This window comes from Varanus komodoensis, unplaced genomic scaffold, assembly GCF_004798865.1.
Source record: "Varanus komodoensis strain SLA01 unplaced genomic scaffold, ASM479886v1 scaffold4, whole genome shotgun sequence".
NCBI classification, from domain to species: Eukaryota; Metazoa; Chordata; class Lepidosauria; order Squamata; family Varanidae; genus Varanus; species Varanus komodoensis.
In genome coordinates, this window is record NW_025335941.1 from 48227014 (window position 1) to 48248583 (window position 21570).

The 21570-nt window shown below is 38.2% G+C and overlaps 1 protein-coding gene across 1 annotated transcript in view; it reads left to right on the top strand.

Moving 5' to 3' along the window:
• Positions 1 to 767: 767 nt before the first annotated feature.
• The window catches only part of MICU2 (mitochondrial calcium uptake 2), a 103437-nt gene continuing 82634 nt past the window's right edge, over positions 768 to 21570 (top strand). Inside the window, exon 1 of the mRNA XM_044441571.1 lies at positions 768 to 1002. Within this exon, the coding sequence (XP_044297506.1) occupies positions 787 to 1002 (216 nt within the window). The 5' untranslated portion in view covers positions 768 to 786. The remainder of the gene's footprint in view (positions 1003 to 21570) is intronic.

A 21570-nucleotide genomic window follows, 5' to 3' on the forward strand; every position in this document is an offset into this window, starting at 1 on the left:
TTTTTGTTTTTTTTTTGTCTATACATGCATAAGATTGAGCCTTAAGAAACCATGGACTGGATACTCAGGATGGTAGCCTAGTTGTGATCGAAGCTGTCGAGGCATACTGTATACTGTACTTCAAAACTCAGATCTTATGTCGTGTGCATATGTGGGGAGGGTTGCGATTTTAACAAAGTTTATAAATATTGGAAAAAAAGTTTTGTCAAGTACTAGTAACATTAACATGAGGGGCTTATGGAGGGAGAGAGTATGGGAGCCCTGCAGTGTAGCCCAAAATTCATATTTTATATCATAGATTATTGAGGCTGAGGCGGGCTTGGTTTGCAGCCCCGAATGCCCCACAGATTGATATTAAAAGGCCAACCGGCCTAAACTGTCCCTCAAAACCTCCTTCCAGCCCAAATTCAGCACTTGTTGCACGCAGAAATGTTCCGTTCCGTTGCGCTTACGAATGCTGAAAACTTAGTTTTTAAATTCATATTATTTACACGAATGAAGACTTAGGAAGCTCCTGTCTTTAATTAAGGGGGTGGGCGAGAGAGGGATAACCCCTGCCCATTCACAGCTACGCTAAAATCTTGCATTTCTCCATTGATTCCTATGAACAACTCAGCGTCGTTCAAAGGCGCGATGAGACAAAATTCGATTGTACAAACTCAACCCGTTATCTAGAATGGCGATCGAGTCTAATTTTTAAACAGTCTATGGGCTGTAGAGTTGCCGGGTTTTTGCTTTTTTTTTTTTTTTTACAGGTGTTCCTGTGCTCTTTCTACTTCCGGGAAAATGGCGGCCGCCTGGAGAGCTGCTTTAGGGGCTGTAGCTCGAGGTTATGGGAAACGCGGAGTGTCTGTGCTCAGCACCATCCGGAGCCAAAGGTATGGGGTCGGCCGATGCCTGGCAGCTGCCGCTCTGGTCGGAGGAAGCGCGTTGGTGGGCTCCTATACAAGATGGACCGAGCAGGAGCAAGCTGGAGGCGGCTTTTTGACAGTCCTGGCTCAGGTAAGTGTCGAGCTCTCTGAGCGCAGAGCTGTTGTTACTCTTCTTGTGTACGAGAGGACTGAGACTGGGACGAACTGTTAGTCCCTCCATCCCCGGCCGTCACTCTCTATTCGTGCCTCACTGGGAAGACAATTTACAGACTAAGGCACCTTTGTGGGTCTATTTTATTGTTGTTCTGGTGTTCTTGTAGTGTCTTCCAACACATTCTGGAGGATACCAGGTTGGGGAGGGCTGCCTTATGGTCCTCCTGACGTGGGCTGAAGCCCTTAAAGGTCTTTGGGACTCTGCAAACTTTAAAATGCTTTAAAGAAGGTGGTTTCATGGTACTGGGTTGTACTATATTTCCACCAGTTTTCTATTTTTTAGCTGCCTTAGGTTTATCTATCAATATGGAAAACTTTTGTACCTACTCACTTTTCTTTCGCACTTGCAGTTTTAATTAGAAATGCCCCTCTTATGCACAACTTTGAACTGATTTCCAAATTCTTTGGGCAAGTAGATGGATTTGTATCCAGAGGCTAGTGAGCACTCCAAATGGATTGACAAGAGATGTGAAAGGCTTATAAACAAATGTTAATTTGGATCAATATATGGGGAACAGAATTTTGGTTTGTCAGTTACAACAGAGTTGTTAGTAGACTGCCTGGAAAAGGTATCTTAGCATATAGGGTAAATAAGTAGCCACTGCTAATAGCTATGGGTGGATAGACATCTGACCTAAATGTTAAAATTTGTGCCATTTACTGCCTATTTTTGTTTCTGAATGGTATTAAAACAATCAGAATTAAAACATGTTTGAAAGCCGCACTGCTTCAATGAGTCCCTATCAACCCATACTTCTGTATTCTGTTATAAACAATAATTGCAGCATAACTAAGGTTGCAGTTCTATACAGTGTGGTTTGGTGTAGTCTACACCCATTCCCCGAAGCAAATCCCACTGCACTCGGTTCTGATTACTTGTGAGTTGATATGTATCAGATTGCACAAGATCATCATTGTTCAGTAAAACAAATAATACCTCATATAACAGCTTTAAGTAAACTATCAAAGAACTATTTCATTTCAGTGTAGCAGACACTAGCACAACATAACTTGTGTTTCTCTAGCATAAAGTATGCTATACTAGGCACTATCTACTCCCATTTGCACTATAGTAGAATGTAGAAGTCTGTAAAAGTTATGAGCTTCCATTATCTGTATTGATTTTATCTGACCTATTAAGTTTATGTATACACAGTCTTATTAAATAGGTTGCTGTAAAATATATATTTAACCATTTGGAAATAAAATATTTTACAAGGAATATGGTTATCTCTGTTCTGTTTGAACTGCATAGTACAGGAAACTATATAAAGTTTTAAAAACAAATGAGGACTGTGTGATTTAAAAAAAGAAAATACTTATAAAATACTCTTTCTTCCCATCAGTGTGTTTAAAAGGTCAGGAGAATTATGTGGCTGCTGTCTGAAGTTACCTTCCAAAAGATAAAGGTCTCCTGTTTCTTGGGAGAATAGTCGAAACTGTACTTTCCTCTTTGAATAGAGTGTTCTTGGATCCAAAGAGGGAGCCTTGTATCTATTTTCAGACATGTAACAATAGCAATAGAGCTGCATAGTATAAAAGTCCCTGGTTGAATCTTAACCATGAATTGGCAAGAAGGTCTTAGGAAAAAGCTACTACTTCTCAGACTTTTCATATACACCACTCTACCAAATCTAGAATAGAATGTGGGAGTGTATTGACTTACCTAGATCTCTCTTAAGGATCACTGATATTTGAACGGTTCTGAATAGCTGAAATGTACTGTCTTGATGTATGTCATGTAATTGTGCCTTGGTGGTAGCCTTCTCCCAAGCTACATTTTTAACACAACATGCTGACTAGTTTTCATGTTTAATTTTAAAATATTTTACTTCAAGCTATTCAATTTTATGGAAGTCAGTGATCCTCCCCTTTTCTCTGTACTCTGAATCTTTCCTGATGTATAATTTCAGATGAATATAGTACCCCAGACTTCTGCAATGCTTGAAATAACTCCTTTTCTTCTACATGGACATGGTGTAGCAATTAGCACAGTCATTTTCCAGTGTTGTTGAATACCATACATAGTGATACTTCATACTCGTTTATCTTTAGCACTGTATTTCCAATATCAGAGTCATAGTAATGTACTGCAGAAGATTTTGAGATGGGACACTTCTATCAAACATCTGTTGTTGGCTTTGACTTAGTGCTTATTTTCAGAAAGTTTACAATCCTCTGCATTAACATGCCACTACATTGCGTGCTTCTCTCATTAACCAAGTTGGGTGTGGAATGTCTTCTCTTTATGGGTTTACTTTTGTGATCCTAAGCCTTGAGCTCAACCGGTATTGTCATTTGCTTTTACATTTAATGGCCCTTCTACGTTCTGTGTATTAATTCCAACTTCTAAATCAAACTAAGCTTTAGCTATTTCTCTGGATGTGAAAAGCTCAAAGTACTCTAAGTTGCATGAAAGTTTTTTTTTAAAGTAAAACCACTGCCTTAGATGGTTTTCCAGATTAGACACATGCTTTAAAGACCATAGAGCACTTCATGCATTGACAATATTGCAGCGATAATTGATTCATGGCACATTTCTCTGTATGCTTAAAAAGTCTTACAGCTTCCAACATTGCTCAGCTAGCATGGTACTTTGCAGGACATTTTTCTCTGTAAACAAGAATGATGTGACAAAGATAGGCAACCTTGAGAGCCAAAATCCCTGAGAAATTATCTGTCGAGGGCTGGATGTTGGTTCTGGGTAGAACTGAAACCAGTGATGGACATTGCCACTTCTTTTTTCTCTCCCCACTATTTCTCTCTCTCTCATCCTTGCTACCCAGTGAGCTGCTGCAGAAGGGACAGATCACTTGCCAGAGATCTGAACTGATCATTTGTAGAGGGCCTCCAAAATTAGACTGAGGGCTGCATGAAATAGAACTGAGGGCCGTATGTGATTTTCTCACACTTGCCTTTAAAGGTTGGGCAAAATAGTGTATACAAATATGTGTAGTTATTCATACTCCTCCATTTTGAAATACAGTTACAATCTCTAGCTCTCTGTAGAGAAACGCCATTCTTTCAAAGTCATTCAAAACTTTTCCTATGCACAAAGCAGAATACATTGCTGAATTTTACATGTTCAAGAAGCAGTATATCAGTGTGGTGTGATGACTAGAGTGTTCAACTGGGGAGCCAAGGAATCCAAGTTCTAGTGTCCACTCAGCCATGAAACACAGTAGATGACTTTGGCCCACTCACTGACTCACAGCCTGACCTACCTAACATGGTTGTAGTGAGGAGCCCATGTTTCTCATGGGTTCCTCATGAGGAAAAGGGCCAAGATATAAATTCAATGTGATGTCGATAAAAACTCCTAGCTACTACAATACATATATGACAAAAGCTTCAGCAGTTAGGCCTGCATTTCATTGGTGTAAATCCAAGCAATATATTATAGGAAAATTAATCATTCTAGTGAATAAAGAGCAACAATTTATTTATTTATTTTATTTAGCGTTTTTATATGCCGTCCCAGTCGCATAAGCCTCGGGACAGCTTCCAACATTGAAAATACACAATCAATCAATGAATAAATCGCACATATAAATATATAAAATATAAGATCTGGATTCATCCTGGCTATAAAAATATAAAACCAATAAATAACATTAATGATTATTAAAATATTGTTTGAATAAAAAGGTCTTAGCCTGGCGCCGAAAAGCAAATAATGATGGTGCCAGGCGAACCTTTCTGGGGAGCGCATTCCATAAATGGGGCGCCACCGCAGAGAAAGCCCTCCTCTGGGTACTCACCCTCCTAATATCTTTTACAGGGGGTTGCCAGAGGAGGGCCTCTGCTGCCGATCTCAAGGGGCAGGAGGACAAATATGGAAGCTGGCGTTCCTTTAGGTATCCTGGTCCCAAGCCATTAAGGGCTTTGTAGGTGATAACCAGCACCTTGAATAATCATAGATACTGTTTGTAAACATACTCTATACAAGGATGATATCGTATGCATGATCCCTTTCTGAATGATGCTTATGTGAACATGGAAACCACAGAATGTTTGTCAGTTAATTACCATCCACAAAGTCCAAATTAGCCACAGGGAAGTTTATGACTTAATGTTATCAGGATTGGCTATTTGCATAGTATTTTATAATTTAGTAGGTAAATTTAGTGGTAAGCAACCTTTAGTGGAACTCCCATAGTGTATAATGACATGAGTGTCTGAAAAAACACTCATTCTGGCATATACTTGCTGGTGTTGTGCTAGAAGTTGCTTATCCAACTACATCAGCAGTGTAAGCAGAGCAGCAATGTCTTGTCCTACATCCATTGATTAGACAACACTCATGGAAAATAAGGGCATTAACAGAAATTAAAAGAGATTACCACGATTGTTCACCATGAGCACCATTTTTCATACGGTTCTACACACATCTTTCAAATATAGAGCTGCAGATAGTCCCAAGACAGATTCTGGTGAGGATACCAATAATTAACCTAGTTCAGTACTTTAGTAATAATCCTGTGTATTTGTTTTCTTTTCACAGGTAGAGACCAAAACTATCAACTGTTGCTATACAAACAGATTTTAATTCATACCCATTTGGACATTTCTCAGTAACCTGAGTGAAATGTTAACAGAAAACAAGGATACAAGGGTCTAATATTTTCAGGGTCAAAGCTACAAGATATTTATATCTTGCATTCAAAAAGCTGTAAGTGATACTATGTTGTGAAACAAGTGCACACCCTAAGTAAAACCCATTTCTAAATTTAAACGTAACATTATGGCCTTACAGATTCCATACTTGCTATATTATTGACTGTTTTGGGCACTCAGCATGACAATGTCTGCATGTCAGTAATGCACAAGATGATGCTTGTGATATATTTAATTCCTCAGTTATTTAAACTTCATGGATATCTGAAAGTTGAGCTTCATTATAATATTTTGATATGGGATAAATTCAATGCTGGAAACTTACTAGAAGAGTATAGACAAGACACTATTATTCCTGTATCAAAGAAAGTTGCAAGTGGAGATATAGGAGATGTAGCCGTTCACACTGCAGTGCGAGTTCCACATGGAAGCACGGGGAAGAGCATGTGCTGTAATGCGTCTTCTGTGTCCCCGCCCCGTGTCTCTTATACATGCTTTCTGTGTCTTGTCTGAACTATATTGAAGGCTGTCTGAACTGTGTCTTGCTTGAACTATATTGTTCTAATAAGTCTCCAATATTGAATTAACTTTGTGTTTAAAATGTGCCAATCAAAACAGGCTTTCTAACAATTGAAGCCCTGAAGCATTTAGGTGTAATAAAGAACCATTTTTCTTCTGATATACATCTGCAGTGATACTGCTGTGTTGGCTTAAACTGCTGCTTGATCCATAATGGCTTACACTGGAGGCTTCTACTGAATCCTAAAACCCCATGGTTGGTGTCATATTTTATGAATATATCTTTCCATTGAATCTTATTTTTCTATTTAATATCTGTAGGCTATCATTCTTCATTTGTAATTGCATTCCAAACTTTAGGAAAGGTAGGTGCATAATTACCTGCATGGGTTTCCATTCTGAACTTGGTGAAAACAAAAATAAAAAGCAGGTATTTGTGAAACAATATTCACAATCTGTTCTGATGTTCATCCTAATTCTTTGAACTTGGAATTATAAAATTCAAAGTGCTAACTGGAATCTTACTACTTAGCTTGAGAAGCATAAATATACTGTTTTCCACTGAATTAGAGCCATTCTATTTCCTACTCCAGTGATCTTGGTTATGCAGAAGCTGTGCTACTCAGTCTTTGTTGTAGAAAACTTTTATAACTATACCTCAATTCTGAATATGTTACAAATTTGAAAAATCATTTTCTAACCATGAAAATCATGCTATTATAGCCACATGTAAAAGTTAACAGGTATGAGGTCATTATGCATTTTATTTTATGGTATTTGCATTGCTTTTTGTTGTCTTGTTTTTATAGATTCTTGTAAACCACCCAGATAGCTTCAGCTGTGGGGTGGTAGGGAAATAAATGTTGTTGTTGTTTAATGCTTCATGCTTTTGCAAGAATTGGGTTGAACACACAAACAAGAACTATACTTATCAGAAGAAAAAAGATAGAAGCTGTTGAAGAAATAAGATATCAAGTTACAAAACTACAATATGCACAGAGGTAGAGATGAGTGCAACAACAGAGTCTAACCAGAATCTTCAAGGGATATGTGGTAAAATAGATCAATGGTTACAGTAAGTTCAAGCTAGACAAAGAATTCCAGCCAGTAGAGATGTTCCTGTAACAGGCCTCTGTGATTCAGGCAAACTAAATTGAGGTTTCACAATAATAGCAAGCAGGGAAAAAGCAGTAGAGATGTTTCCTATTAAGGCCTCTACTACCTAGATCCCAGGTAGGCAAAAATTCTAGGGGTCAAGATGGGCTCAGGCATTAAAGAAGGTTGACAAGGAAGTGATGTAGTCATTGGAGATGTTAGTTCCAACAATATATCCCATGTTAGGTTCTTAATGATACCAGCTTTAAGGAGACAAGGGTCCTAATTTGATGGTGAATCTAGTTGAAGAATGACTTGGGCAGATCAGATGGCAGTAAATCCAAGCAGGAAGGATTCAAGGCAGTAAGAATTAGATGTTCCCAGGAAAGCTCCATAGCTTCACCAGCTTTAAATGCAGGGTCCTGCTCCTAACAATCAAATTGACAAGGGATTCTAGCCTGTAAACAAGCCCTATAGGGCATCAAATAGGTCAACTCTGTTTACCCCCTTGAATTCTGTTTCAAGAATTGAGATCTGAACTTGATGACACTTCTCAGACCACAGACCCAAACTAGCTCAAACCTTACCTTCAGGAGGTAAACCAAAGCATTTCATGACTCAGCTGGGGTTTAACATTCCAATCCATTTCTGAATCCAGTGCTGGTTGTTTTGTACTCCATATAGTGCTACTTCAAAAATATAAGTAAACCAGTAGCCATTCAATTGACTGTTTAATATTATGCAAATGTTTAATTAACTGTACAGAATTTGAGTCACTTGACAAGCTCTTTTGTATGCTATTCAAGATGCTATGTCTTTCTGTATGTTGAAAACTATTCCAATGTTTCTAAAATCCAAAAATGTCAGAATAGCTATAACTTCTTTGGAACATATAATATAGTATGCTTCAAATGGAAAAGAAAGATCCCACTGACAAGTAGATTCAAACAAAATTACTGGAACAGATCAAAATGAAGGTGGTATGGCTAATAAAATAATAGCAGTCTTGAGGCCTGTAATTCCTCCTTAGATTAGATACATGATATTTTCTTGGCACGAAGTTCAAAAGCCTGTTCCCATACTATTTGTAATTTGACTTCAGTCATGCACAGGCTTGTTGACAGCTATTTACTAGAAGTCTCCTGTAAAGTTGGGAAGGTAAATCAGGTATCCTGCTGTGCAGCAATAAAGGTATTGCCATGCCAGCTGCAAAGACTATTTTTAGCTTGAGCTTTAGGTTTATGATGGCATTGTATATTAGTAATAAGTGCAGTAAAATTTCAAGGTAGTAGAAATCTGAATGTATCTTGGCTATGTACTGTTTTGTTCTCTTTTGTGCTCTGAGAAGTGGGGAAATTCATGTTAGCCTTTTCAAGCTGTTGTGCTCAAAAATAGGGAGGGAATAAAAGTGCACAGATTCTTGGCTTCCCTAGTACTCTGTTCCAAAAGATTAACATTTAAATACAATATGTAGCTGATGAATATTGAGGAGAAGCAAGTTACAATTAAACAAATGTAAAATGAGTTAAGACAGGTGTAATGTAATGTATAAAGAGTAATGTATGTAAAAGTATTAAACCAGCTCATATTTATTATTTCACTAATCCTGGCAGCATCCCTGTTTGGTAGTTCAGCATTAATATCTCAATATTAAGCATGGAGAACTGATGCTGAAATGTCACTAAGGGTCATAGCTGAGATAAATTTTCTGTCATCTTCCTCATTTGCATCCCTTAGCTGTTATCTACGCTTTCTTTTCCAGAGGCAAATGGCTTATTAAGTAAAATTATAAAATTGAAATATGGAACACATCAGGTTTCTGGCTTCATATTGTCCTATAATACCCCAGTTCTTGACTATGAATTGAACAATTTGGAAACAAATTTAGAGGCCCAAGCTGCATTTTCATACATTATTTGGACTACTGTATTGGGACTGTTCATGCCTCTGAAATACTATTAGCACCGAGAATTCTGGTGAATTGATAACTCCAGATTGTGGTATTTATTAATACAATTAGATATGACTAATGCAGACAGTTGTGCACAAAAATGAAACAGTATCCTCTCTGTACACAGACCTTAATTTTTAAATATTGTTTCTGGTTTGCAGAAATGTTTTTGGAATAATTGTTTACATTTGTTTTTTTCTTTCATTGTCTGTTCTTAATATAATATCAGTAGGTTAAAAATTAGATTCCTTGCCTTTCAGCCTTCAACATTAGTCTGAAGAATTGTGTAAAAGTAGAGTTTCATAATAACATTTTTTAAAAAAAAAATGTCAGGGACAGCCCTGCAGATGGGTGAAGAAATTGCAGCTTGTTTTGCAACTTTCTGGGTTTCTTTTCCCACTCATGCTTCTTTGACGGGTTCTAAGCTGAAAATTTGAACATCTGATCACACATGGCTTCTCTGGGTAACCTGCCCATGTATTATCACTTGGTTGCACAAAGAAGTTAAGAAAGTTCAGCAAGCCAATGGCTAAACAAGGTTTCCTTGTTTCCTATACACACCCAAGTCAATTGCTTATCATTCAGTGAAGCCATCTATTTGGTTGTGTCAGGGTTATAAAACTATTTGAACTTGTTGGAAATTAGGTTCAGCTAATATGCATAGATTAATCTGAGGGAAAAGAATGAGAAAGGGGCCATTTGGAATTGTTGAACATTGTTGTTAGCACCATGTTTTTGACTGATTAAAACACCAGTGTATGAGGTCTGTAAAGCTCCATCACCTCAGAGTTGTTCAGCTATCCTATGTGTGACAGGAGATACTGCAACAGTCACATGATCATAGGGTAGCTGAGAAGCCACAGTGGCCTGTTAGCCACACAGTGCATGCTAGTTATGCACTGTGCAGATTTGCATAATTACTCTTGGTAGACAGCTTGTTGTGACATCCGAACCCACCCATTAAATCTCAAAGAGGCCATGTTTAACAGAATGGAGAATTAAATTTGCAAATATAGGCACTAACAAATCATAAAGAAGTCATGGAACTCAGACATACAGTAGGAACTGGAGTAAATGGCTTCTGCTGTCTCAAGATACCCATCACCCACAGAGGAAAGCTGTAGGATTCTCAAGATAAGTGTTCAGGCAGACCCTGATAACAACGGGTAGAGAACGGCTAACCAACTGGAGTAGCTGCATATAGCTAGCATGCTTGCCCCCCTCCAGAATGGCACATCCAGATGGGTGGGATTCAGGGTTACTCAAAGGAGGGTTCTCAGAAGGAGTTTCTAGTCTGAGTTCAATGAACCACTCTGTGCATGCTCAGATACTTTTTCTATGTTGGCCATTGCTGGATGTACCTTGGCAATAAAGAGCTTCCAGACTGTTCTGTTCCAACCTAACAGTCTGTTGTTTTGAAAAAGAAAAGAGGGAAATCAGCTCAGTTCTCATAAAGCTTTGTTTCAAGTCTCTTGATCATTTTTATTGCCCTCCTCTGAAACTTTTCCAGTTTGTCTGCATCTTTCTTAAAATGCAGTGCCCAGAAGTGGACACAGTACTCAAGATGATGCCTGACAAGTGTTGAGTAGAGAGGAACTAAGAGCATGATGATAATAGGCAGCTCTCAAACAAATTTAATAAATAATAAAGATGTTACTATATTTAATAAATAAAATAAATAATAAAAACATTAGTACTTGGTGTGATTTGGAAGTGATACTTCTATCAGTGCAGCCCAAAACAGCTTTTTTAATCACAAAGCTGACTTATCTTTAGCTTTAGAAGCAAGGTGTTTGCAGACTGACTGCTTTGTAATCTGCTCCAAAATTGTACCCAGGATTGAAGTCATGTTGACTGGTCTATACTTGCCAAGTTCTCCTCCTCCTCCTTTCTTGAAGATAGGGACAACATTAGTTCATCTCCAGTCATCTGGCACTTCCCCTGTCCTCCATGATTTCTCAAAGATAATAGACAGTGGTTCTGAGAAATCTTCTACCATCTCCTTTATAACTCTAGGATGGAGTTCATTGAGCCCTGGAGATTTGAACTCATTCAACCCAATCAGATAACCATGTGCCTATCAGTTTTGAACTACCATCCTGTTCCTTTAGTTTATATTTCTCTTTCATCAGGATGGTCACAGATCTTACTCTGGGAGAAGGCTGAGCCAAAGTAGAAATGGAACGCTTCTGCCTTTTCAGCATCATCCTGCTGGGTGGATTTGGATAGCATTGCGTAAAATGAAATTAAATGCTTTGAGTCTGTGGCAGTCATTTCTGATTTCAAGTGTGGAAATGGGTTTGCTAATCAATCCATCAATACTCAAGGAAAAAAGTACTGTCATACTATTTTACCTAATACTAGTTTACCACTATTCTGCCCCTTTAAAAGGAGAGGGTGGGGGAGTTAGAAAGGAAAAAAGGGAGACTTGTCCCTCTGACTTGCATACATCAAAGGGTGTTTATTCATCTTTCTAATTACTGGCCATGCCACTCACAAACGCTGAATGTGAATCATATCACACATGTGCTGTTATTTGCTATCTGTTGTAAGGTGTATACATTTAAGAATTACTTTGTCAACTAAACTACAAACAACAAATTGATCCACATTGCAGATATGCCTTGATTAAACCTTTACTTATCCCTAGCTATAGCTTCTATTTGTGAGCTTGAGAAGTCAAGGAAAAGAGAGCATATTTCTTATGCCTTTTTTGGGGTAGGAAGACATTTTCACTAACAGGTAGTACAGTACAAAGTTATTCAACGCTAGACAGAATATTGTAAGAGCCTGTTGTTAGGGTTCAACGTATACTTCAGATTCCTAAACTCTGGAATCAGCATTTTGGAGCTTGGGAGGAAGTGTTCTCTTGGTTTTACTGTTGTGCAGTATGTTTAAATGACCTTGTTTTCTTTTTACCACTTGGACCACAACCAAAACCCCTCATCCTTAGAGATTCCAAACTTCTTGTCATATCTTCTTGTCTTTAGAAGATACTCTTGAGTTCAATGTGACAGGGAGATGACTGTGTGACAGGAAGGCATTCCAAGGCTTCCACCCCCTCAGGACTGACTTCCTCAAGAAGTTCCCAGGGACTTCTCTCTCGGCATGCAGAGGTTACTGTATTGCTATACTCAGACTCCGAGGACTCCAGCTATGGAGACATCAACATTACACAGTCATCTGTATTGTTGTAGCCTAAAGCAGCTAGAATAGACTAGACCCCTTTAAGAGAGCATGCCTTGGTCAGTGTGGCCCCTAAAGTAAATCATATCCCTATTTAAGGCTTAGTCACAACCTGCTGCTTGTTGGAGCTATATACAGACAAACTTGACTGCCTGCCAATCTTAGCTTCACACAGAGCTCTCCATGGTGCTGTTGTTTTCCTATTCCTTTCTTTCTGAGAAACCTAATTTCCTGAAACTCTTATATAGGCCCATTCAGTAGTAGAACTTTGTAACCCAGACCTCACCAGTGCCCCAAAATGCTCAACACTAACCATGATGGAGGCAGGACAGATGCAAATGTTTGATAACTATTTTGAAAGGAAATGAGTTTCTACATGGAGGATCTCAGATGACTTGTCCCAGGTACAGGGTTATTACTGGTCAACCCATATTTTCCTATGTTAAGATTATTGTACTACATTGTCCATGCCAAAGAAGGGATGGCCTGGAGGGGCAGTTGTGACATTTATAGTGCTATGCAGTAAAGTATGCCTTTTAAAATAAATCACATAGGTTGTCCTATAAAACTCAGATTCTCCTCTCAAGGCAGTAGAGTTCCATATCATGAGCAACACTGTTGACTCAATGCAGTTGACATTTTTCAGTCAAAGACAAGGACTAGGAAAGTGTCTGCAGGGTAGGACAGGTTTGACCCACTGCAGCAGCCATACCTTCTCAGTTGCAAGGCAACCCCACATTATGGCTGGCCAAGCTGGCAGAAGAACACAAGCAATGTCTTGACATGTAATATTGACAAAAGCCTACAAAAGTCTAAAATTAAACTGTCCATTATAAGCCCCATTCAAATCTGCATTAATTACATACATCATCATGTTTATGAAAATAGCATTAACAATAAGAATATAATTTCAGAGTACTGTACTAATGTATTTAAATACAACAGTAAGTTAAATTATAGTGTATTTTAAGACTTTTCCACCAAGGGCAATAAACTTAACATGGTTATTAAAACCTTTGTATGAAACACCATAAGAACAATGCAGACTAAACCATTCTTGCATCCAAAAAGCTGGAATGCAAAGAAGTTTTTATTCTTTATTGCCCCAAGTAAAAAACTCTGTGGAAACAGATAAGTGATGACAAAGCTTTGATGTTAATAAACCCAAATGGAAGTAAAAAATCAAAGTGTGTAAACGGCTAGGTTATAAAAACGAGAGATGACAGAGTTATACCCTGTAATTAGGTGTAATTTGTGCTTTTGGCACAGCTATTTGTCCTGCATGAATGAGAGGTTGTCTTACATTTTCTTTGCTTGTATAATAGAATTACAGTACTGACACATCTACTTAAACATGTTTGGGTTTTTTAATTATTTGACAACAGCATTTCCACACACCCCCTCCTTTGAGACGCCTGACTTGTAGATACATAGCTTTAAAGAAAGAAATATCCAAGCAACAGCTTTACCTGGTGCAAAAATTTAACAAAAAGAGTAGCAGCAAAGGTTTGGGGTGGGGGCAATGAAATAGAGGAAAACCACATTTTAGCTTTCTGGCATAAGTCATAACCGCAGAGGTACTATGAGTTGTCCACACAGACAAGAGAGCAATTGAACAATCCAATTAAATAATTTTGTGACCTTTCATGTTTAAGAGCTGCATAAAAGCTGGCTGTTCAGTATTTCAAAGTGGTTATATACCTAAAAACAATGCAATTGCAACATGCAATGCTGCCAGCCTGTGCTTCAGTATAAGAACAGCTCTATTAGCAGTTAACAGTTTCCCCAACTGAAAAAGTTGGGAAGGAATGCAAAAAATAAATCTTTAATTTTAAAGAATATTTCATATCAAACAACTTCTGAGACTAATGACTGAAACTAAATATTCATAAATATTTCGGTCTTACAAAACAGTTTCTACAATATGCCATTGCTTAAGGTGGCAGCCAGTGGTTTGTGGTAATTGTTTAACAGTATAATCTCATATTTTCTATTGCTGATCCATTGTGTTGCTTTATTACATAGATTTGAAATTATGTAATTTTATTAATATACTAAACCAGTAACTTTTGCATATGAGCAAATATTTGGAACAGATAGGAGATTTAACATATATTGTCTGTTTAAGGGGGGGGGGAGCCATATTAGGCTTAAATACAGAGCTGCTTAAATTCTTGAGCCTATAAAAGGTACAGAATTGTGCTTCAAGTTATTTAAAGATATCTGCTCAGAGGTAGGTTGCATTACATTTACAGGGACTTACTCATGAGTAATGGATATTTGATACAGAACCTTAATAGTTCTTTATTATAAATCATTTTATGTCACTTTATTTTTCTTGAATGGCCTGTCAGTGCCTTCTGAAGGTTTAGTAAAATGCCCTCACATTTGCCTCTAAAACTTTGGTTAGAGGTCACAGCAGACTTGATAGATTTGCAAAATACTTTGTAAAATTGGCCTTAAATTACTGTAATTGTTATTTTGCTTAAGGAATAAAACTGTCTTCTTGTGACATGTGCCATTAACGTTGCACAAACACTGGATTTGCAGCTAAAAATATTAAATGACAGAAAGCTCTGACCACTGTCTGTTTGCAGAGTGTTTTATAAAAACATAGAGTTGCTGCTTTAATTTTCTTAAAATATTGTTTGGTAGCAGAAGGATGCGCGTTCCCAACTCCCTGTTCATGGGGCTTGTCGTAGAAGTTATCCCTACTGTCTTTTAAGGCAACTTTGGGGGACCTCTTTCAGTCGGAGGGTCACAGAAGCTCTTGAGGGCCCATTCCAATAGTAGGTGGAACCAAGCATCCAAAAAAACCAGCATATATATTTATTGATTATATTTCTATACTGCCAGATATCCAAAGCTCCTTGGGCAATTCAAAACAATTAAACCATAAAATGCAAGATAAAAATACATTATGAATTTGTACTGTATAAAATAACAATAAATTATAAATGTATGAAATAAACAACAATAACCAAATACAAGCTAGCAAGAGTATAAAAATGTAAAATACAGGGCCAGATTTAAAACACAAAATAAGCAAGTAAAATGTCTGGAAAAATGTCTTTTACCTAGTGCCAAAAAGATCTCAATGTAAGGTCCAGGAAGCTCATTCCACAACTGGGGTGCCACAACAGAAAAAACCCTCTTCTCACTCCTTTTGGTGGGGGCTTCTGAGGAGGATGGCTGAAGATGATCTTAGGATCTTAGCAGGTTTATATGGGAAGAGATGATCTTCAGGTAACTTGACTTTTAGCCATTCAGAGCTCTAATACAAGAGTTTTCAATTGGACCCAGAAATGGACTGACAATCTGTGTAAGAGGAAGAGTATTGGCATAATATGATCTCGTTGACCAGTCCCCACTAGCAATTTCTGTGCCATATTTTGGACAAGCTGAAGTTTCCAGACTCCTCAAAGGCACCTCCGTGTACGGGTATAATGCATTGCTGCATTTTAGCTGAGCATGGATAGCTTTAACTAGGCTATCCTTGTCCATTTGAGTACATAGTTCGAATATCAGTCCAAGTTGATAAATGATGTTTCATGCTAAGAGTCTACCTGAGGCTTTAGTGACAATGCTAGATCCAGAGCACACCCAAAGTATGGGCCTGATCCTTCAGGAGGAGTGCATCTCTTCAGAACACGCTGAGTATTACTTAGCTGGGCAGATGAACCAGCAATTAACAGTACCTTTATCTTGTATGGACTGATCCCAGTTGGCCCTGTCCTTTCAGTTACTATACCCAAGTACAGGTTCAGAAATGAGTTTGATGAAAAGGAGAGAGAGTGCTGGATGCCCTTCTCACCCCAGTCTTATATTTCTGTATAACCTTCCCCTTCACAGTCACAGTTTCGCAGCCTAGCCTACCCCAAAGGGTGAATCCTGTGAGGATAGTATGGAAAGAAGAAGCCTGTAAATCACCTTGAATTCCTTGCAAGTGGAAGAATAATAAGAATAGATATTGACCAAACTGGAGGAAGTCTAGGAGGAAGAACAGTGGTCCTCACAACAAGCTTGGGAAACAGAAGCACTTATTCTCACCTTCCATTGACTGGAAGAGAGTCATTTTGATGACTGAACAGCATGTGCAGTGGCAGTTCCTGATCTAGTTTATTCAATCAGATACACTGAGATTCTCCTTTAGACCTTCTCAGTCAATGCAAAGGTAGAGCAAGGGCTCATGGGGACTAAATTGTGATTAAATATTACATCAAAACTAAGAAACCCTGATTAGTCTTAGCTGTGGCTAAGCTAATGGGAGCATTAAATCTACTTCAACTCACTCAAACTCTTAGCTTTCAGTCTGTAAAACAAAAATAATGATCTAGCTCACAGGCAGTTACACAGGTTGAGCAGACATCCTTGCATTAATGTAAAATATTCAATGTTATATTGTAAAGCCTAAATAAATTCAGAGTTAAAGCTGAAGGAGGAGGGGAGGGAAATGAATAAATTCAAGAGGACTTGCTATAAGCAAGTTACAGTCTCTGTTCAGAATTATAAGTATCTTGCTGTTAAAGAGCTGCAATATGAAAAACCTTTATTGTAATGTATGCCATACCATGTTATATCACCATTTGCATTACATATCAGCATGGTCCACAACATTTTAAACAGCATAGTCTAAAAGGATTCCAGTCCTACCTAATGGGAGACTCAAAGCAAAATATACTTTGTATAAGCACTTAAAAGTCCAGTTTGAATTTCCTTGCTTTGTAAGATACTTTTAATTAACTTATATAGTTTTGTTAGTACAGATTTGATTGGCAAACAGCAGTTGGTGTTGGGAATTAAGGACATCCATTTGTGGACATCTAGTGATCTAAAAATAACACATTTTTAAGAAATCTAGATAGTTTGCTTATTCTTTGGAACCTCTGTTTTACAGACAGCTTTAAAAAGTATGTTGCATTTAAAATCTGAGTGTGGATTTAGAACAGCTTTGAAACTCTTCTTACCGTGGCAAAATAGAAATAGTGTTACAAGACTATTTAATCTCTTGCTGGGCCATGGATTCTTCAACATAATCCCATGTTTCTTAAAATATGTTAATTCAGTGTATGTGGTGCCCTACAAACACTTAGAAATAAACTCAAAGTCATTCTATAGTATAATGCCACTGCTATAATGTCCTATAATGCCTATGGTAACATTTGCTAGGGTTCTTTTGAAGACTAAATGTAGAACTAATTGTTTAAGGTTTTGTGATGGACAGTCAAGCATATCATCTCAATACTGGGAGGCTGCATTGCCTTACTTAACGCGTTTCTTTTATTATTGATTACAAAAAATGTCAGTACATGAATACATGTATCTATCCTTAAATTCTTTGGTGAGTTATATCCACAAGACAAAAAATGAAAATGGAGCAGCTAACATTCAGTAGAATATATTATAGTTATCAAAGTTGTACTAATTACATACCAGTGTAGGTGGCTCTGAACTAAGTACTTGCATAATTATACTGGATTTGTTAACTATACTGATCGAATCAGTATCCAAACTTGATGTCAGAAGATGATCAAAATAATTTTTAAAGACTTCACTTGGAATATTATTTTTCAGTAACTCCTTTGAACCTACCTTCTAAATCCCAGCCCAGGCTAGGCCAATATTCTGAGTATTATTTCCTTATGTTGGTACCACTGTTAAAAGAATGTAGACAGATAATGGGTTGGATCTAAAATTCCATTCTGTGAACTAAAAGGCTCCTTCCCATGAAGTTTAGATACATAAAGCAATAGCAGGTAAGCTGAGTTGAATTAATGTAGTTCTACTGCACTGATCGTCAGTCCCTGAACTTGGAGGCTTACAGCATCTTGTGCAGAGCAGGAGGAGCAGTGGAGGTATTATTTGCCTCTCCAGCCTACTGCTCTGCATTTGTACTCGATGGCGGTTTTTATTATTCTAGCCTTAGCATTTCAGTGAGAAGAAGGAAGGAAGACTAAGGAAGGAAGAAGACTACGGATACCTCAAGATAATTCATGCCTGGGCTTCTCCAGTCTCCTCACTCCTGCCCACTCTCCAGGGTCATTTCCCCAATCTTAGAGCAGCCAGCGCAGCACTGGCAGAAAGTAGGGGCTGAGCTCTGATCTCAGGGTTGGATTGCTGGCTTTTCCCTTAGATCTGGGAAGCCAAGATATCCAAGTAGGGCACAAGCACAAAGCACTTCCACTTGTGTCGCCCAGCAACTAGCATGTATAGGCATACTTTCTCTTGATGTAGCATATAGCCATCAGGAGTAGTAGCCACTAATAGCCTTGTTGTTCATAAATTTGACTAATTTTTTCAAAGTCATCCAAATTGATAGTCAATATTACATCTTGTGGGCACAGATTCAATATTTAACCATGCCTTGTATGAAGAAGTACTTTGTTTAATCTGTCCTCCTATGCCAGAGCAACCCTGGATACGTGAACAAGCCATAGGTTAAATAAAGCATGGGTTATTAGTATGTGTAAACCATGCTACAATGCTAATTATACTTCAGTGCAGTCATGTGCCAATATTACATGCCTCTGTATCTGAATTATTCCACCAATTGTGTTCATTTGCTGTTTTTTAAGGAAAAGTACATGATTATTATGAAAAAAATAATTATAATGCCACACAAGAAGTTCTTTTTGTGCCGTAGTTTTGTATCAACCTGTTTCTTCAGGACCCAAGCTACTTCTACGGAGTAGTTTGGATCCTTGAATTACTGAGAAGAGTTGGCCTCTGGGCATCTCTGTCTGGAATGTGAGAACAGGTCAGGCAGTTGCTGATGTATCTGCTGAGTCAATAAGGGAGGCAGGAACTCTGAATTCATGTATGAGATCTCCCTCTACATGCAGATGAAGAATTATCTGTAGGAGAAATGGATTGTGGCATCTGCTATTTTCTTGTTTTGCTTGGATTTTGATAGATTAATAGAAGTCACTATTAATAAAAATGAAGAATAAAACCTACTTCTACTAAAATGTTAGCTATCAGCCCTCTTCATTAAAAAGGAATATAACATTTATTAGTTAGGCATAGATTCTTAGTGAGAGATAGTCAAGTGTGCTGCATCATTCTTAAACATGTATATTCGTTACAACAGTTCCTAAGGGTTTACTGTAGAAAAATGATACCTGATGTAAAAGTTAAGATCTCTTACTTTTTTTGTGAGATAACTTCTGTTTTTTCTACTGAGGGTTTTGCTTAGAAAGCTCATTTTTACATGTTATGGTGGACAACCCAAGCAGCAATTCTTAGATGTTATGTTTTGTGGCTAATGGCTTATGTGTAAATGGAGTGTGCTACATATACTTAGCAGTGGCTTTGATGTCTGCCAAATCACTAAAGGATCTTGTTTGAAAAACAAACCTCTAGCCATATGTGTGGAACAATAAAATGAGCCTCTCTTGAAAGCAGCTACGTTGCTGTAGGGTATTGAAACAAATGTTCCTCAGAAATCTGGATGAATTGTAAGGAGAGCTCAATTGCTTTATTCTTTGTAGAAATGTTGCCCTTGATGAACCAGTTGTGTGGGCTTACATACTTTGCTTCTGTTCTTATGAATGACTTTCTAAAATAAATGGAACTCAAGAGAACTGCATCAGGATCAGGAGACTGAGCAAAATACTTAGGGACTTCAAGGGCTTTCTTTAACACATGTAACACATACACTGGTGGAAACAAAGATCTTCTGACCATATCCTGACTAAGGACTCTATCAGAACAGATTATCTTTATCAGCAGAAACCCAAGTTCCTACAATTGTTTTGTTTGTTTTTAAGAATCGTGTGGTTAGCTAATAGGAGTATGTTATTTCTGTGTGCAAAGTACTGCATGCATAAATGTCAAGTCTTGTATTTAAATCTTTCTAAAAACTGACACTGAAGAGAGATTCTGGAATGCAGAGTTGCATACTACAATATCATGTCGTTTTGCATTTTAGTGTGTAATATGAATTGACATTTATTTTAAACTAGTTGAAACACCAATCATGATTTTTCAACCCAATTTCAAACCTGTAGAAGGGGAGTCATTTTGCAGGGTTTTCTTGGGTGGAAGTTTAGTAGTTCAGTGTGTGGGCAGCAAAGAACAAACTTGGATCTTATGCAAAAGTGTCACTCCTTGCTATCAAAACTTTTCTTAGAAGATTAAGTGACTGTACAGCTTTTTACAGAAGAGAATTAGCAGCTTCATTTGGGAACATCATTACATAAAGGGAGTAAAAAATGCTTCCTTCCTATCACTGACATCACACACAAACTGAACTAGCTTTCTCCCCCTCACCACCAAAAGTATCTCTATCTATCTGTTTCTAGACACAGATTTACCCTTGTTCTTCTGCTTTGCACTGCCCTATTCTTCCCATTTTAGTAGCACTTAATATAACAAATACGTCAGTTTTCTGTATGTATGCTTATCAAGAATGTCAGTTCATAAATAAACAACCTGCACAAACTGTGACTTGTACAGTTATGCATACCACTGTGCATTACCATTCGTACAATGGTATGCATGTTGACAAAACAAGTCATAACATTTCATTCATGTTGCAGATAATGCCAAATACTAGTTCAGAATCAGGGGTGTCTGTTTGACTCTTAAGGGGGGGTCAGAAAAACTGCCAGCTTCGAGAAATAATTCAGTTTTAACTTTGTATACACCTCTGCAACAGACATCCAGGCATGTCTTCAGTGCTGTAATGAAAGAAACCCTCCTTCTTTCCCCCTGCGAGCCATGGGCTCTTACAGTGTGTGAATGCCCCTTTCTCTAAAGCAGGGGTCCTCAAACTTTTTGAATAGGGGGCCAGTTGAAAGGTGTCAGGGATGGGCGCGGGCTTCTAAGGTGGTGTGGGCCGGGCCGGAGGGGGGGGAGCGCGTGCACACAGAAAGGCAGGGGCATGTGTGCACAGAGATCATTTTCTCCAAGCGAGTCCAAAATGATCTCCTTGCGAGCAAGCCGGCACCTTGCCACATGCGTGGCAAGCTATGGCAGGCTGGATAAATGGGCGTGGCAGGCCGGATCCAGCCCGCGGGCCATAGTTTGAGGATCCATGCTCTAAAGCAACCTTCCCCATGCCATTGCCATCCTGCTGACTGGGGGATTATGTAGTCCAACACAGCAGGATGACAT